Raw genomic sequence first — 17,405 nt, 5'->3', positions numbered from 1 at the left:
GTGTGACCCCAAAACAAAAACAAAACAGAAAATGAAAAAGAAATGTGATCATTATTTGCAAGCTTTATAAATTGTTAAATAATTTAAGAGTTTTAGGAGAGTACGTAACAAAATACAACACTTGCAACCTGAGGAACTCTTTGAAAGAATTTGCACAACCAGCTTTTTGCTTTTAAATCTTAATATGCGCTATCATCAAACTTCATAAAAGACCAAATCCCAACAGATGACCTATATACTTCAAAAGTCTTGGGATGAGCTAAGCAAATTTGCTTCTTTTGGGGGGTTGGCATTTGAACGAGTCTACTCACATTTACACCAGGGCCTGTGGTCCAAAACATGAAAGTCTTTCATCTCCCCCATTCAACTGGAAAAACAGATGAACTTCGTGCGTTTCTGAGAAATGAATAACGGCCTGTCAGTGTCTCTCTCTGTTAAAGCACCCAAATGTGGTGAACCTGCTTCTGGGTTTACCTGGATAAGAACAAATGAAACCTTTGCACAAAAAGGCCTAGAGTTAGGCGAGGATAGAGGGAGAAAGCCAGGCAAAAGAGCCAAGGCAACTGGAGAGGAACCTCATTAAATAATGAGGCCAGAGAGATAGTGCCGTGGGAGGGCACGGGACCTGAGTTTGATCCCCACCAGCCCCTACGGTCCCCCGAACCTTGAGTGGGGTATTCCAAAGAGTGATCCCTGAGTGCAGAGCCAGGAGGAAGCCCTTAACAGTGCTGGCTGTGGCTCAAAAAAGGAAAAAAAAAAAAGCTCAACCTTAGCGTTCTCTCACTAATAAACATATAGACCTTGAATTAAGGGAAAAGTCCCTCTCTGTTCAATTGTGCCTTGTAAAAAGAAAGTTAAAAAGTAATTCTAAAAGGAAGGCAGCCCAGCAGCACCATAATACTGGCTTTTGTCCCCTTCTTCCTCTGTAACTCTTTTATGGCGAACTGAATGCTCACCGTGTCCCTAGATTTATCTATGTGTATTTTTATCTCATTGGAAAAAAACGAGGCTCAGCCTTGAGCCTCCCTAAAATTAGCTCCACTTGTGAGAAGGTCTCTGTCAGGTGGTTCTATCACACTTATCTAATAATTACCTTTAAACAAAAATGGTTTCTTTCCCACTGTAGGGCCGAGTTTCTTTGTTGTAAGTGGAGCATTTTGAGTTCTTCCTGAGGGATCAAAATTACTGCCTTAGAGTCAGAGTTTCACTGAGACGAAGATTTCGCTCTGTGCTAGTTAAATTAGTGGTTTTGCTACAAAATTATTAAATCGCTGCATAACCAACATGTCCCATAGTGGGGAAATATTTCTATCATTTTGGTGCTATGTGAAAATTACAGGCCTCTGAAAGTAACTTATCTTTGTGGGGTAAGAGAATTCTTCATTTCTTTTTCAATATAACATTCTCAACTAGGAAAAGTTAAGAAAACAAACAGGTTACTTTTGGTGTTTTGGTCGGTTGGTTGATTGGTTGGTTTGGGACCACACCCAGTGGTGCTCAGGCCATACTCCTAGCTCTGTGCTTAGGGATCACTCCTGGTGGACTCAGACAGAGGACCTTAAAGGGTGCCAGGAGAGGACCCCAGTGGGCCGTGTGCAAGGCGAGCACCCTACCCATTGTCCTACCTTCCCAGCCCCCAAATATTTGTTTTTAAATGTTAACCATCAGAGCTTCCCCTTCAAAACCCGTGATTTCCCTTGAACACGCATCTCGCTCGCTAGTCTCCATGTGGCTTTACTTGCCTGTTTCCTCTCTGGAGAAGTCTGTGTTCTCTCTTGAACACACATTGTTTTTGCTTCCCCCCACCCCACCTTCACATCTTTCTAAATAAATTTTAGTAAAAAGTATCTTGCTTCACAAAAAATAAACCCTTTAATGTTTACCATCAGGTTACCCCTCTGCCAAAACATTCCTATTGCATCCCATTGCATTTTAAACAAAATGGAAGTTCTTTCAATTGGCCAACGGGGTTACTAAGATGTGGCAGCTACCTGCCCACCCTCAGATGTGTCCGTTCCTTCCTTCCCTGCCATATAGTGGTGTCCACGCTCGTCTCTGATCGCCTCCTCCTCTTCTTTTGTTTTTGGGCCCTGTGGTGCTCAGGGGACCATGTGGGATACCGTGAATCAAACCTGGGTCGGCCACGTGCAAGACAAATACCCTACGTGCTGAACGATGGCTCCACTTTCTATTTGTTTCTTGTATACTTGTGAGCACTTGAAGACACCACATTTGGGCCCAAAGCAATAGTACAGCGGGGAGGGTGCTTGCCTTGCATGTGGGCGACCTGGGTTCAATCTCTAGCATCCCATTTGGACCCCGAGCATCACCAGAAATGATTCCTGAGTGCAGAGCCTACAGTAAGCCCTTAGGATTGCCAGGTGCCCATCAGCCCCGTCCAAAAAAAAAAAAAAAAACTTATGAAATCAGCACGTTTAGTTCCTTTTTAGTTTCAAGTAATTTTCTTTCTTTTTTGCACGGTAACACTTAGAGGTGCTGGGGTTTACTCCCAGCTTGGTGCTCGGGACGTCACATGGTGCCCAGGATGATCCAGAGACTCCAACATGCAGAGCCCTTCGAGCCTCCTTCCTAGAACTATTTGCTTCTTTCTTTGGTATCCTTCCCCTACTCAAACATAAGGCCTTTTTTCTCTGTAGATCACAACGGTTTTCTGCAAGTCCAGCAAAGCAGCCAACACACAGCAGGTTTTAGAGTTATTTGTCCAAATATAAGCTTGATGCCACTATATTCTTTTCTTACTTCAAAACAAAATATTTCAAATGAGATGTTAGTAAGCAAAAGTATTTAAAACATAGTAGGTGAGCTGAAAGACATCAGTAGCTAGGCGACATGATGTAGCTTGGTGAAAGAGCTTTGCACACCTTGCACGTGTGAGGACTTGGTTCAATCCCAGCCCGACAAAAGTAAATAAAAAGAAATCCAGTAGCAAATACTTGGATATGGTGGATGAATCACCACTACACAATTTCTTTCTTAAAAATATACACTTTTGGAGAGTTGATATGTTTTTTCCCTTAAAAATTATCAGCATTATATTAATGGGTACTTATAAAACAAGAAGAGGGGCCGGATAGTACAGCAGGTAGGGCACTTGCCTTGCATCTGACCTGGGTCCAATCTCTGGCATGGCATTTGGTCCGCTAAGGCCCAAGAGGAGTGATCCCTAAGCTCAGAGTCAGGAGCATGGCCTGGCCGTGGCCCAAAAAGCAAACAAATTAAAACTCGTCTATTATATTGGTTGCTGAATAAATATATGCAATATGCAAAAGAAGAAAGATTAGTATCAAAAATCCTGAAAAAGAGATGATGCTGGAGAAAATAGTGTAAATATTTGGACATAAAAATTTGTGTCTAGGGCTGGAGTGATAGCACAGCGGGTAGGGCATTTGCCTTGCACAAGGCCGACCCGGGTTCGATTCCCAGCATCCCATGTGGTTCCCCCGAGCACCGCCAGGAGGAATTTCTGAATGCAAACCTAGGAGTAACTCCTGAGCACCGCCGGGCGTGACCCAAGAGGAAAAAAAAATTGTGTCTAGTGAATTAAACTTAAAAATGGGTTTAAAAAAAGAAGCAAGATGGGAGTTAATGATAATGTTAATTATTCATTAGTGACCCAATGGTCCTAGGTTACTAGTTTTCCTTGATTTTCCATTTGACCATTTCTTTCTTTCTTTTTTTTTGTGGGGGGGAGAGGCATTTCTTTAATTCATACTGGCTTCCTTCTTCACCATAGAGCCCAGGTTAAGGATGGGGAAGGGAGTAGGTATTAATTTGCCGAGAAGCAGTTCATTACATGCCTGTTTTAAGTAACACCCAAATCCTTGTGCAAACATGGATCATGGGTTGAGCTTTTAATGAGAATGAAAGCTGCCAAAGTAGGATTTCAAGTATTCGAAAGTTAAATGCTAAAAGTGGTTTGTTTCCAATGACTTAAAGTGCTAGTTATTTTGGAATTAAAACATAACTGTGAATACAAAATAGTCATGATTCTCTCCTGCCTTTCAGTCTTTGGTTCCTATGCTGAAAAGAAGCCCCAAAATAAGGTGAGCCCAACTTTCACGGAGTCCAGAACGTCTAGCCATCAGTTAGGGCTAAATTCAGGCTTGTTATGAGGGTTTACATGCAAACATGTTTTTCTTTCAACCATTAAAAGCCAGTACTTGGGGCTGGAGAGATAGCACAGTGGATAGGACGTTTGCCTTGCACCCAGCCGATCCGGGTTCGATTCTCAGCATCCCATATGGTCCCCTGAGTACCACCAGGAGTAACTCCTGAGTGCAGAGCCAGGAGTAACCCCTGTGCATCGCCGGGTGTGACCCATAAAGAAAAAAAAAAAAAGGCCAATACAGTAACGTATAAAGAGATCCATAACAGCAATCTAGAAACTAGAAATGTCTTTCAACATTATTTTTCTGAGTTAGTACACAACTGAAAAATCCAAGTATATTACCACTTGGAGCAATAAATAGTGGTCTCCACAAGTATATTCCAATTCATATACAAAAACTTCACATAGAAGAAAAACAAAACATAGTGATAATTTATTTTACCAAGGGTTATGCCATATCTATAAGTGACAAATTTGCCTGAAGACAGAGTATGACTCCTTCATAAAATCATGTAAAAAAAACCTTTTTTTTTAATTAACAAATGGTATTGAAAGCATGACTGCCAATAGCATCACACTGAGTTGCTCACTTTTCTTCCAAAGATACCAAGACATTGTCACATTTATCATTTTCCTTTGTCCTTTTAGCAGAATTGGTAAACAACTTGTGCTTCTTCTTAATACTGCAATACTAGTCATGGGGAAACCGAGGGATTCATAAACTTGCAAGCAGTCACAAAACAAGCTTTGAGCAAAACAGCACTTTCTCTTAATCTGAGTTTCTCCAACTAGACAATGTAGGACTTCGTTCATTTTTATCCCGCATCAGCACATATACTGTAAAACCAAAGCCAGGTAATGTCACTAATAATTTTCTATTGAAGTTGCCCAACATTCTTCATTTCTTTTGGTGGGGAGGGGAAGGTGTAAGGGGGACACCCAGCAGTGCTCAAGGTTTACTTCTAGCTTTGCGCTCAGCAGTCACTCTTGGTGGGCTGGGGAGACCATTTGGGGGTGCTAGGGATTGAACCTGGGCCAGACACATGCCAGGAAACACCTGGCCTGCTATATTATCACTCAGCCCCCCAACATTCTGCCTTTCAACTCAATTTCAGAACCACAATGAAAATCTCAGGTTCTAAATGAAGAAAACAGGCTCTACTAGAACACTGCTATTTGTTCAAACTGCACCCTTTTCTTCCACCAAATTGCTGTTTTGCTTGACCTTCAAAGGTCTTTGGGACTCAGGGAAATCTTCCTTATTGAAAATAGAAATATTATTTCATAGCATATAAAATTCAAGAAGAGTAACTTACAGAACTTTTTCTTAAAAGTGAAAATGTTGAATGCTGGATGCTCAAGATAATTTGGTACATCTTCATTAGGTTATGTTTTATTTATAAAAGTATTCATGGAACTTCATCAGCTACAATTCTCTTTCGTTGCATTATTTTTCTTTTTTGGATAACATTACAAAATGGTCCCCCCAAAGGGTTCTTAGGAAAACACTTTTCCAGATACGGGTCCCCAAGAACATCAGAGTAATAAATCAAGTACTCTTCACAAAGAAAGACAACTGATATTTCCAGCAAATGTATTTGGGAGCCAGAAAACTCGTCTTCAACTTGGGATTTTTCTAACAATTTAGCAATAAAAACATAGAAAATAAACAGGTTACTTCTAAATCATAGAGTAATTTTTTGGACTGGAAAACAGGCAATCCAATTCCTTAAAATCTACAGGGAATACTCAATAAATGTGACTGTCCAACTAAAGCTTTCATTCTCCAGGTTTTACTTCTCTTAATTTTTATTGTCTGATTATTTCGCTATTCTACAAGTTTCAATTAATGACCATGTTAAATACAACATATGTTCCTTGGGAAAAAACAGAAAGGAGTCAGGTTTTCTTGGGTATCCTCCACTGACATTCCATATCTTATGCCTAAGAAACACTTTACCATCTGGAACTGATATGGTTCAATAGAAAGGGCATGGGGTGGGGGGGGGAGGGTTGTGTTCTCAAATGAGAAAACAATTTGCTATAGCTGTTGTTTCACTGGTGGAAAGGGTCCTTATTCTTTAAAGTCAATTTCCCCTACATTGTTCTCCCTAAATAGACTTTCCCCTGTCTTTGAGGGAGATAAGGGTGTAGGACAGTCAGGCTGGAAGTTCTGAGAGCATAATCGAGTATTTCCCATGTAGAAGAGATGGTACAGTGGGTAGGGCATTTGCCTTGCACACAGCTGACCCATGATCTCCTGAACACTGCCAGGAATAACTGCCAGGTGTGGCCCCCAAACCAAAAATAAAACAAGACAAAAACAATTCCCACCTTTGGGGCTGGAGAGACATTTTAGGGGGTAAGGCATTTGCCTTGCACACGGCCGACCCAGGTTCAATCCCCAGCAATCATATGGCCCCCTGAGCACTGCCAGGAGTAATTCCTGAGTGCAGAGTCAGGAGTAAGCCCTCAGCATTGCCAGGTGTGTGCCCACCCCTCCAAAGAAAGAAAGATCTGTGGCTGAATAAATAGCAGCACTCCTACATAAAACAAAAACAAAAACAAAAAAACACAAAGAAAGAAAGAATTCCCACTGTTTCGACCTCTGATTCTGGTTATGGGAACGGAACCAGAAGAGCTGCATGAAGACCCAGACACCTGAGGTTTAGGGCTCTGTGGCGCTCCCTTGATGAAGTGAGAAACTTGCCCAACTCACAAGCATGTGTCTATTCCTCCTGCTCGCTACTGTTTTAATTAGCTATGTGAGGGTTTTTAATTCACTGTGAACCAACATGAACACATCGCTTTTGTAGTCTGATGACAGCGATGCTCCTTTCCCTCTTCTGTAAAATGATCTCAAGCCATCGAATTTCTTTTATTCCTTCCTAGCAATTTTATACAACAAATTCCCTACATTTCTAAAGAACTCAGGTATAGAAGCAAGAGTCTATAACACATTTGGAAACTTTACTTTCAAGAAAACCACTGTATGCATTTAAACATGCACAAATCCTTAAGTATGTAAATAGACCCTTTAATTTATAAATCTGTTTTTCACTAAAAAGTCCTTTTAACTTCTTCAACTCCATCCTTGTATGTATGAAATCCCCTTCTGGGTCTCTTTCTAAATTATCCTTACTGTCGCTTTCACTTAAAAATGTTATTTAATAATAAGCGTGGAGGAGAAATGATGTCATAGATTCAGTTTCTTTCCTTTAAACGTACAATTTACTAGTATCACAAGTAATCAAGAAGTTTATATGATAAGATAATGGGACAATTGGGTAAATGATACCTATTTTTCCACAAACCCTCAATAGCTCCCATTGATCTTTTTAGCAATCTGGCAAATCAATCCAAAATGAAATTAAGCATTTATAAACTCTTACAGGATTTAACCAGCTGACCTAGCTTATTGGTAGAAAACTGTCTGGCACAATTAACTGAGAATCACAGATTTAGAAATGAAACATTCCATGACTATCTCTGCCCCGAGAAGGGCATAATGTTACACTGTGTTTCTTTATCCTCTCCCACCCCCTGAAGAAACAGGGCTGTCATTATGCGCTCTTATTTCACGTCCGACCTCAGCCACTGGGTTTGGGAAGACATGATTTTTCCACTAAGGTGGAGAGACAATATTTCTGTATTATTTACAAGTCAGGACATTTCTGTTGCTTTTAATGATCAAAGCCTCTTTTGCGATTGAAAAAAAAACAAAAAACCAAACCTGCCAACAACAGTGGCTCTTCAAAGACTAGAGAACTGCGTCTAAGGATAAAGCTGTGGCAGATATGAAATCTGTCATTTTCCCTAAATTAGGATCAGCGTGTCGAAGTTCAAGAGCTGCCACCCGCATTTAAGAGATGGGGGGGGGGGGCGGGGGGGGGGGAGAAAAGAGAAGGGCCTTCACTCTTCTCTTCGGCCAGAAAGTCGCTAGAAGGTGCTAAAGCGGCAGCCTTGGCACAGCGGCTGGGGCAGGAGAGGGTGCGAGGCGTGCCCCCCGGTCCGGGCCCCACCCGAGCCTTGCAGCACCCCGGCTCCAGCTCAGGGGTCCAGAACGAACAAAAGAGCCCCAACTACTGAACGCAGGAGGGTCCGGGCGGGTGGGGCCTCCGAGGCTGACTTCGTGCTGCAAGGTGAACCCAGTCCGAGACTTGCACTGGGGCTCGCGGGGCTGGAAATCCCAGCGAAAGAAAGACGCGAACTCGGAGCAGCGCGGTCCGACTCGGCCCGCGCCTCTCCCCTTCCTGCAGGCCGACCTCGCCCGGGTCGAGCCGCCGCCTCCTCCAGGCCGGCTCGGAGCGGGGCCTTCGGCCGCAGGACGGCGCCTCCGGACCCGTCCGGCGCGCCCTGCCCGGGGCATCAACCCCTCTGCCCGCCGCCCGGGGGGCCACGTCCCGTCCGCGGGGGGGCAGGCTGCCGCGGCCCGCTCCCTCCTCCGGCCCCGCGACCCCGCCCAGGCCCCTCCCGGGCCGTCCGCGGGTCCGGGCTGCGGCCCCCGGGCGCCGCGGCACATGCCCTCCGCCCCCCCGCCCCGCCCCGCGAGCAGCGGACGCGCGGCCGCTGCCCTGGGGCCCCGCGCCCGCCGCCGTCGGCCGCCGCCGCGCCCCCGGGCGCTGACAGCCCTCGGGGGTCCGGGAAAGAGAAAGCAGAAAAAAGGCTCCCCCCCAGCCCCTCCCCAGCCGCTCCCCCGCCCCGCGCCGGCCGGCCCCGCCCCCGGGCGCCACGCGCGGCGCGGCGCGGAGGGGCGGGGCGCTGACGTCACGACGGCGCGCGTCACGGGACGGCGGCGGCTGCGGCGCTGGCGGCGGCTGCGGCAGCGGCGGCATTTTAGTCGGCGGCGGCGGCGGCGCTGGCAGCTGCGCGGCTGCCGCTGCTCCTCCCGGCGTCCCGGCGCGGCCCTCTGCTGCCTCCTCGGCCGAGGGGCGGGCGCGGCGCCGCCGCCCGAGCGCTCCGAAGCCTCCGTCCTGCCCCGCGGGGCCGCCTGCGCCGCCAGCGCCGCTCCCCCCCGCGCGCGCCCGACGAGAGCGGCGGCCGCGGGAGGGAGGAGGCCGGGCCGCGGGGGCGGCTCCCCTCGGGGCCCGAGCCCGCGCCGCGCCGCCCCCGAGCGCGCTTCCGCCGCCGCCGCCGCCGCCGCCATGGCCCCGGGGCTGAGCTCCGGCTAGAGCCGGCCCGGGAGGCGCCCGCCCCTGCGCCCGCCGCGCGTGCGGGAGAGAAGCCGCGGGGAGCGCCCGCCGCCGCCGCCGCCGCCGAGGAGGAGGAGCCGGGGCCGCCGCCGCCGCCGCCGCCGCGGGGCGCAGGAAGCCGGGCGGGGACGCGGCGGACGAGGATGCGCGAGCGAGCGGCCGGCGCCGCCCGCAGCCCGTGACCCGCCCCGCGCCGCCGCCGCCGCCGCCCGCGGGCCGGCCGGCCGCCCGCCTCGCCATGTCCAAGATGCCGGCCAAGAAGAAGAGCTGCTTCCAGATCACCAGCGTGACCACGGCCCAGGTGGCCACGAGCATCACCGAGGACACCGAGAGCCTGGACGACCCGGACGAGTCGCGCACCGAGGACGTCTCGTCCGAGATCTTCGACGTGTCCCGGGCCACGGATTTCGGCCCCGAGGAGGCGTGCGAGCGCAGCTCGTCCGAGGAGACGCTCAACAACGTGGGCGACGCCGAGACGCCGGGCGCCGTGTCCCCGAACCTGCCCCCGGACGGGCCGCTGGCGCCCGCCAAGCCCGCCCAGCCCGCGCCCGCGCCCGCGCCGTCCCCCGCCGCCGCCGCCGCCGCCGCCGCGGCGGCCGCCGCGTGCAGCTCGCGCTTCCGCGTCATCAAGCTGGACCACGGCAGCGGCGAGCCCTTCCGCCGGGGCCGGTGGACGTGCGTGGAGTACTACGAGCGCGACGCCGACGGCAGCGTGCTCGCGCGCTCCGGGGACTGCATCCGGCACGGCGGGGCCCCGGAGCCCGCCGCCGAGCGGGACAGCGGCCTGGGCGCCACCGGGGGCTCGGCGACGGTCGTGCTGGCCTCGCTGCCCGCGCCCGAGCCGGGCCCCGACGCCGGCCCGCCGCCGCCGCCGCCCTTCCCCGGAGCCGCGCCCCCGGGGAGCGCGGCCCCCGCGGGGCCCGGCGGCGCGGGGCTGCCGCTGGCGACCGTCGCCCGGGCGCAGCCCGGCGCCCCGGCGACGGCCCCGCCGCCCCCGCCCTTCGCCTACCCCGGGCCGCCCGCCGGGGCGCCCGGCGAGTTCCTGCCGCCGCCCGAGCGCGTCCTCGTCCTGCCCGGCGGCGACCCCGCGGGGCCGCCGGGCCTGCCGCCCCCTCCCGTGCCTGCGCCGCCCCCCGCCGCGCCGCCCGGGGTCGCCAACGTGCCTGCGGCCGCGCCCGCGCCCAGCGTGCCTAGCGCCCCCGCCGCGCCCCTCGCTATGCCAAATGCCCCCGGCGGCGGCGCCGTCCAGCACGCGGGGCTGCCCCTGGCGCCCGGCGCCCCCGCCGGCCTCCCGCCGCCCGACCCGAGCCAGCTGCAGGCCCCGGCCCCGGCCCCGCCGCCGGCCGGGCCCGGCCCCGCCGCCGAGACGCGCAGGAAGTCCGAGCCCCTACCTCAGCCGCCGCCCGCCCTCCTCGCGGACAGCAAGCCTGCCGCGAAGCCGGGGGCCGACGCCCCGGCCACCCCCCTGCAGCTGACGCCCATGACCAGCCTGGCCACCTCCGTGTTCAGCATCGCCATCCCCGTCGACGGCGACGAGGACAGGTACGCAGACCGCCGCCCGCCGCGCCCGCGGCCCGAGCTCGGGAGGCTCCGGGGCGGGGGTGGGGTCCTGCCGCCCCGGCCCCGGGCGCCCCCTCGGCGGGGCGGGCGACGCCGGGACGGACGGGCTTGCCTGCGGCGCAGTCGGCCGCCCTCGCGAAGCGCCGGGCCCGCGGGCGGCCGGTGGCGAGGAGCGCCCCGGGGATGCTCGGGCCCGCGGGTCCCGCTGCTGCCGCTCCGCCCCGGGGCCGGCCGGGAGGAAAGGAAGGCCCCGCGGGCAGGGCCCCTGGTCCGGTCGCGCCCCGGGAGCGAGTTCGCGAGGGGGAATTCGGGCTCCATCCCGGAACCACAGGCCCTCCGGCAGGGGACCGAGACGCAGCCAGGACCCGGGCGGCGGTGCTCGAGTGGCAGCCGGCCGGGAGGGTCCTGTCCTCATTCGTCCTTCCAGGGACGCAGGCTGCCCCGGGACCGCAGTGCTCTTAAGATTAACTCTTTTTTTCTTTTAAGGGAAAAGTTTGTTGGAAAGATGGTATTTTTCCACCGGTGTTTTTACTGTAGGCAAGGCAGGCAAGAGGTCCACTTGGGAAGAGGCAAAGGCTTAGCTCCAGAGTAGCTCTGACAGTGGACACCGAATGTTCGCAGTCGCCTCCCTTACCAAAGGGTTGCTTTTTTCAATGAATCGAGGGAGAATTGGTGCATTGCCATACCAATTCCATAAGTTGACATTTTCTGGCTCTAATTTAATGAAGTCTCAAGGTGCTTTGAGGAAATGTCATCCAAAAATTTGACGGTACGTGATCTATAAAACAGCCTTTTTAGAATCAGAGGAAGTTTAGGTACTTAGCAGTGAGGCATTCGTTTGCTGGGGTTCTGTTTCACTAGAGACGAATTTCAGACGTGCTAAAGGCACAAAACTTCATGCATTTCTAGAACTGATGTGTAAGATGCAATGAGATCTGTTAAAGCTTTTTCCTGTTCTTCTGAGTTCCTTCATATTCTTTTATTAACATTTCTAATCAGCTCTGTTTTTGTTACATACTTCTGTTGACTTGAAAAATGCTCGCTGAAGTCCATCTTTCCTGCTTTTTGTAATTCAAAGTTCATCTTTTTTTTCTTTTTTTTTGATGGTGACTTGGCTTGTGGGGAGTCTTGCTCTCACATGAGAACCATTAGGGAATACCACGTGCCCATAAGTAAGCTCAGCTAGCGAGCCATTGAGAAATTTCGTATGTATGAGACGGCCCAGAAACTGATTCCACAAGCCGCTCAGAGAACCCCTCTTTACTTTTGTTCCCTTCGGTTTTATACACAAAAGTACACAGAAAGCAGATTGAGTTCCTTTGTTCACCTTGGTAGTGGACAGTGGGTCTCTTTCCTTTTTTGGCTGCTAGAAGCTCATTGTTTCTGGTGGGCTGTAAATCATCATTTGCTCACCTCTCTGCTCCTGTTGTACACTTGCCCAGTGTTTCTTAGACAAGTGACTAGTTTCCCCCCACCCCAGTCTCCCCTGCCCACAAGCGCGCACGCGCAAACACACACACACATACACACACACACACACTTTTTTCTCTTCTTCACGCCTTTTTACATCATGTAATTAATTTCATTCCCCAGAACTTTAAGAGAATGATACAGCATGAAGGAAGAAAGGTCTGTTGACAAATGGAAATACTGGGGTGTGTTCTTTAGGATGTGACCTCCAGGATACATTCATGTCTCCTCTTACTAAAAGTTGATCACCTCAGGAGTGGTCTCCAAACGTGAACCAAGCACAGCCTGCCCTGCGTTAGCCTTTCATTAATTCCCACAGTTCGTTTCCGGCAGGGGTTTTGATGTATGTGCCCTTCCCCTCCTCACCCAGTCTCTTGAAAATTTGATTGCTTATCAGATCTACATCTTGACGCAGTTTATCATTGATTTTTAAGTTCATGAATGTGTTGGTTTCCAAGATGTAATCTTGACACATTTGACTGTTTTGTCACTGGACCAAAACACCTGGTGAAGGATCCATTAAGTAATTGAGTAGAAAATAGTGTATTTTGGGTTTTTTTTTTTTAATTTTTTTGGTTTGTTTTAATGGAAAGCCTTTGTAAAGGAGAGCGCATTTTATTAAGTTTTACACTTGAAATTCAGTAACAGTTTTTCCAGGCCCATGTTTAAATTATTGAACTGAATAAAATACTTTTGAGGAGAGAATACTAACAAATTCATAATTTGTTAGTATTTGTTTGGGTGGCTTCTTAAAATTTACAGTCTTACTTGCATTGATTCAAATGGAAAATAAAACAGTGGAGTGAAAGATTTTGAGTAATTATGACTGACGTTGACCAGATTGACAAATCTCAGATCCCATTGCTAGTGTTTATAAAAATAAGATTTTTCAGAAAGCTGTTGAGACCTTAATAACAACCAAAAAGGAAAGAAAATGGAAGATTAAAAGAAGTGATTGTGGCGATTTAAGTTGATATGTTAAAATTTCTACTGTGTGATTTTTATTTTCATTACAACATGTTAGATTTTTACGTTGACGTAACGTTTATTTATTTTAAATAATCAAACCTTATGTACTACATCCTAATATCAAGCCTTTACAGGGACCAGCGGTTGTATATCACCAAAGGAAAATGTGCTGAACTTTTCAGCTAACAACATTGCCTCCTTGAGCTCGTGTTTTTGATTACCATAGGCTCATGTATTCTTCTGGTCATTCTCATGAGGAAGGCAGTTGAGATTCTTGACATCGATTTTGATGAACTGTAGGATGTAGTGGATGGTCGGAAATCCTTTTCATAGAAAAGAAATATGTGTGGCCACTTTCACAGAGAGTATTACAAAATTTCTTTGAACTACTTACACGTTTAAAAGGCTCCTTTTTGGTAAAAGTGGGGGGAGGGGAGAGAGAATTACTGCCCCTTTGGAAAAGGAACCCGGCACAGATCGGTTTCCATAGATAGCTGACCAGTGTGAACTCTGGCAGGCACATTCCAGGAACTCTTATGAATGGCTGCAATTGTGAACTGTCAACTGCAGCCATAAGACTGTTGAAAACCTGATTGTAAGGGTCCTTCAGTGGCACATATCTCTGTATCTTGTTAGTAGTTTTATTTATGTAGCTTGCTAATGACTACTGATAAAGTCATAAACTCTGAATGTTAAGTGGTGTATCCTGGTATGTGCTATAAATACAGATTTTGTGTAAGTTACAATACTAATTAATGGAGTTTTTCTTTTACTTGTGGTATACTTGAAGTTGAAGTTACATAAATTGAGTAGCAGGAGGCAGTCCTGTCACTGTTATAAAACTACTCTTAGCCTTTAAAAAAGATGACTCCTTACTTGAATCAGTATTTCATGGGAGTGTTTGCCTTCATTGCATTACAGTCGTTGTGCCCTTCCAGCATTTGCTGTGATACTAACAACGGTTCACTGTACTTTTATGCATCTTGAAGTATCTTTAAAGTACAGGTACCAGGGATTTTGTAGTCAACATGTAAAGTCTTGCGTATGAATGACGTCATTTGATATAAAGACTGATGGTGGAATTCATCAGATGCCATGCTGACTACTAAAATAGTTTAGTCACAAACATGGCTCTGAGTGAAGGAAATTAATCATGGATTTCCAGAAAGGCAGATGTTCCAAATTCCCCCAAATTAAGAATTGTATCAATAGAAATGTGACCTTTTATTTTCCTTAGTGACACATATATTGAAAAATCAGTGTCAACTTATAAAATCATTAAAACTGACCATAAGTCAACTTTTTAGAAAACGTGGATTATGTTTGTATGGATAAGGCACACTTTAAGTAACTAATTTAATGATCCTTTTTTGTTTCCTTATCAGGGAAGGAACTAAATTACTTTTGTAAGTCCTTTTATCCCAGTGGGTATATGTTTCCTACCTGAGAATAAGTTAATACTCTTATCTGTTTGTTCTTCAAGAGTTCTGGCACTGATTGAGAACAAGTAATAAGAACATGGCCACTGGATCTGTGAATCTGTTGCCTGTTCATTTCCAATGTATTGAGTTTTTCTCTGCACCAAAAGAAATTGGAGGCTGACATGCTTTCTTGGGCCCTCCCTTTACGGAGTGGGGTGTGTGAAAGGACCTTGACGTTTCTTTCCTGAAACACCAGAAGCTAAGCAGTGGGTGGGAGTTAGAGAGCTGTGGCAGACAGAAGAGATAGTGAAATCACATGACCCGTGATCTCAGCAGGAATAGGAACACTGATTAATAGCAATAGCCATGATAGAGTTCCTTCTTTTGAAAACTGGCTTGAACCAGTGTGTGTTTTTGTTTCTGAACGAGTCGTTTATTTCTAAATTGAGTTGCTCTTTAATAAGTAACTATGAGGAAGAGAAGCTTTGACCAAAAAATACATGTTTGATTCAATGCCTGAACAATGTTTCTTAAGTGATTTTTTAATAATAGAGCAGATTTCTAATAAATCTTAATAGTTGATTGGCAGGATTTAGGAGGCATGAGTAGCACAATTCCCGAATTTAATAAGTTTCAAGTTCATAGATTTTTTTTTAAATACTGAAGCAGTGGAGTTGTAATTTGAAGCTTCTCTTCTTGAATGTATGATCCGAGGTGTTGCAGCTACAGGGAATACACATACCGAAGTGATTACTATAATTCAGGTCTTTCCTGCAATAATGCTTGAGCACAGCTAATTACTTTGTCATCAATTATGGTGAAAGCTGGGGTTCTGCCTTAAAAACTTAGTGGCAGTAGTCACTTCTATCATTCCTATATATAAAAACATGACTTCACAATAAAGTTTAATGTATAGTATTTTTGTTGATAATCGTAAAGTACTATTCTAAAAAGCACATTTATATTATTTATCTTTAAGAGAGATGAATTGAGGACCAAAGTGAGGCAATTGGCCGAACTCGTGCTCTGCATGCAGGAGGCATGGTCCCATCATCAGCATCACACGGTGCTGGACACGACTATCACTAAATGCCTTGGTAATTCATACTAATCAGTAGGTAAGATAAATGAAGTCTGAATGTTTAATTACATAAGGCTTCCTTTCCCATAAGCTTACACCAAAACTCGACTAAAGAATATTGGTGCAGGGGCTGGAGCGATAGCGCAGCAGGGAGGGCGTTTGCCTTGCACCAGCTGACCTGGGTTCGATCCCCAGCATTTCATATGGTCCCCCAAGCACGCCAGGAGTGATTCCTGAGTGCAGGGCCAGGGTAACCCCTGAGCATTGCTGGGTGTGACCCAAAAAGAAAAAAAAAGTATTGATGCAGGTGAAGGTAGTACGGTTCGAAGGGCTAGAGTGCACAGGTCATGACACATAGTCTCTGAAACTGGGGGTGGCCACCCCCCCCCCTTCACTGTTGCATGTGGCCCCAACCAAAAAATACGTATTTTGGGGGGGTGCATAGAAGAGAAACTTTGTTATTGTTTAAGTCATAATAAATAATGCAGGTATATTTTAGATGTTATTTTTAGTGTTCTAGGCTAGTCTTCATATTACAGAAGTAAGTTGTTTAATCTGCGAAGAATACCCATGGCAAAGTTTAATAAAGCCAACTCGTTTCTAAAATAAAATTTAGAGTTCCGTTTACAGTAGTTAAACCAGAACAGATCCCTTGCTTGGTATATGGTGTTCCTAGCTTGTAGAAACAGAAAACAAAATGGAGACAACTCGACCAAATGAAATCAGTAGTGTGTTAACATACCCTACGGGAGATGGGTGCCGATGGGGGCTGGGGGGGGGGGGCATGCCTGGGCTGAAATCCAACTGTGCTGCCTCCTTGAGGCATCTGACCTGGAGCAAATTGTTTAGCAGCTAAGCCTCAGGTTTCCTGGAAGACAGATGGGGCTAATACCTACCCTTGGGGGTTTCAAGACAACTAAATGAGGCATGCAAGTAGTTTGTGAACAGTCCGTAAGATTCGCCCAGATATCGTAGGAATTGTCAGTATTTCTGTACCCCAGCTGCTTTAGCACCTGGACCCTTTCACATGTTGCAAATCATGCTAGCAGTCTTTAGTTTGGGTGTGAATATGTAATTGTATGTGGTGAACGTCATGGGAGAAAAGGAGGCCATGTTGGAGGCCAGAAAAGCCATGCTGTAGTAAGAAGAGCAGATTGTACTCTAATCCTGGCTTTTCTACCACTGAGCTTGTTTTCCTCAGTGGTAAAATGAAAATTGGGGGCTTCGGTCAGCTCTAAAGTTGCCCCAGTGAGACCATATATTTAGGCATAAAATACTTGTAGATGGCTCGCTTTCATGAGGGAGCTGTCAGGCCACTATTTTGTGATAAATTGAGTTCGCAGAGCTGGCATTAGTCCAGGAGTTAAAGCAATGCCTGCCACAGACTGGCAAGGTACAGCCCTGGAGGTCTCCTAGCGTAGCTGCGTGAACCGTTTGGACTCATGAGCACTGCTTGGAAGCATGTGTGTCGTTCCCCCAGCTCCTCAGTGTAGATTACAAATACTCATAAAGGTCCTACACCCAAAGAACCATGTAAAATAAAAACATGTTCATTCATCGTGTTCTCTGGGTGGAAAGGACTG

General features: G+C 48.2%; 2 protein-coding genes across 2 annotated transcripts in view; one reads left to right on the top strand and one right to left on the bottom strand.

Annotated features, from left to right (window-relative positions):
• SIAH2 (siah E3 ubiquitin protein ligase 2) overlaps positions 1 to 17,405 on the bottom strand; it is a 636,369-nt gene that overhangs the window by 408,889 nt on the left and 210,075 nt on the right. The gene's annotated exons all lie outside the window — the stretch shown is intronic.
• The window catches only part of TSC22D2 (TSC22 domain family member 2), a 45,548-nt gene continuing 37,646 nt past the window's right edge, over positions 9,504 to 17,405 (top strand). Inside the window, exon 1 of the mRNA XM_056122058.1 lies at positions 9,504 to 10,863. Within this exon, the coding sequence (XP_055978033.1) occupies positions 9,560 to 10,863 (1,304 nt within the window). The 5' untranslated portion in view covers positions 9,504 to 9,559. The remainder of the gene's footprint in view (positions 10,864 to 17,405) is intronic.

The sequence above is a fragment of the Sorex fumeus genome, unplaced genomic scaffold (assembly GCF_029834395.1).
Source record: "Sorex fumeus unplaced genomic scaffold, SorFum_2.1 ptg000044l, whole genome shotgun sequence".
Taxonomy (NCBI): domain Eukaryota; kingdom Metazoa; phylum Chordata; class Mammalia; order Eulipotyphla; family Soricidae; genus Sorex; species Sorex fumeus.
The sequence above is the reverse complement of the archived record's forward strand: the minus strand, read 5'-3'. Positions and strand labels throughout refer to the sequence as shown.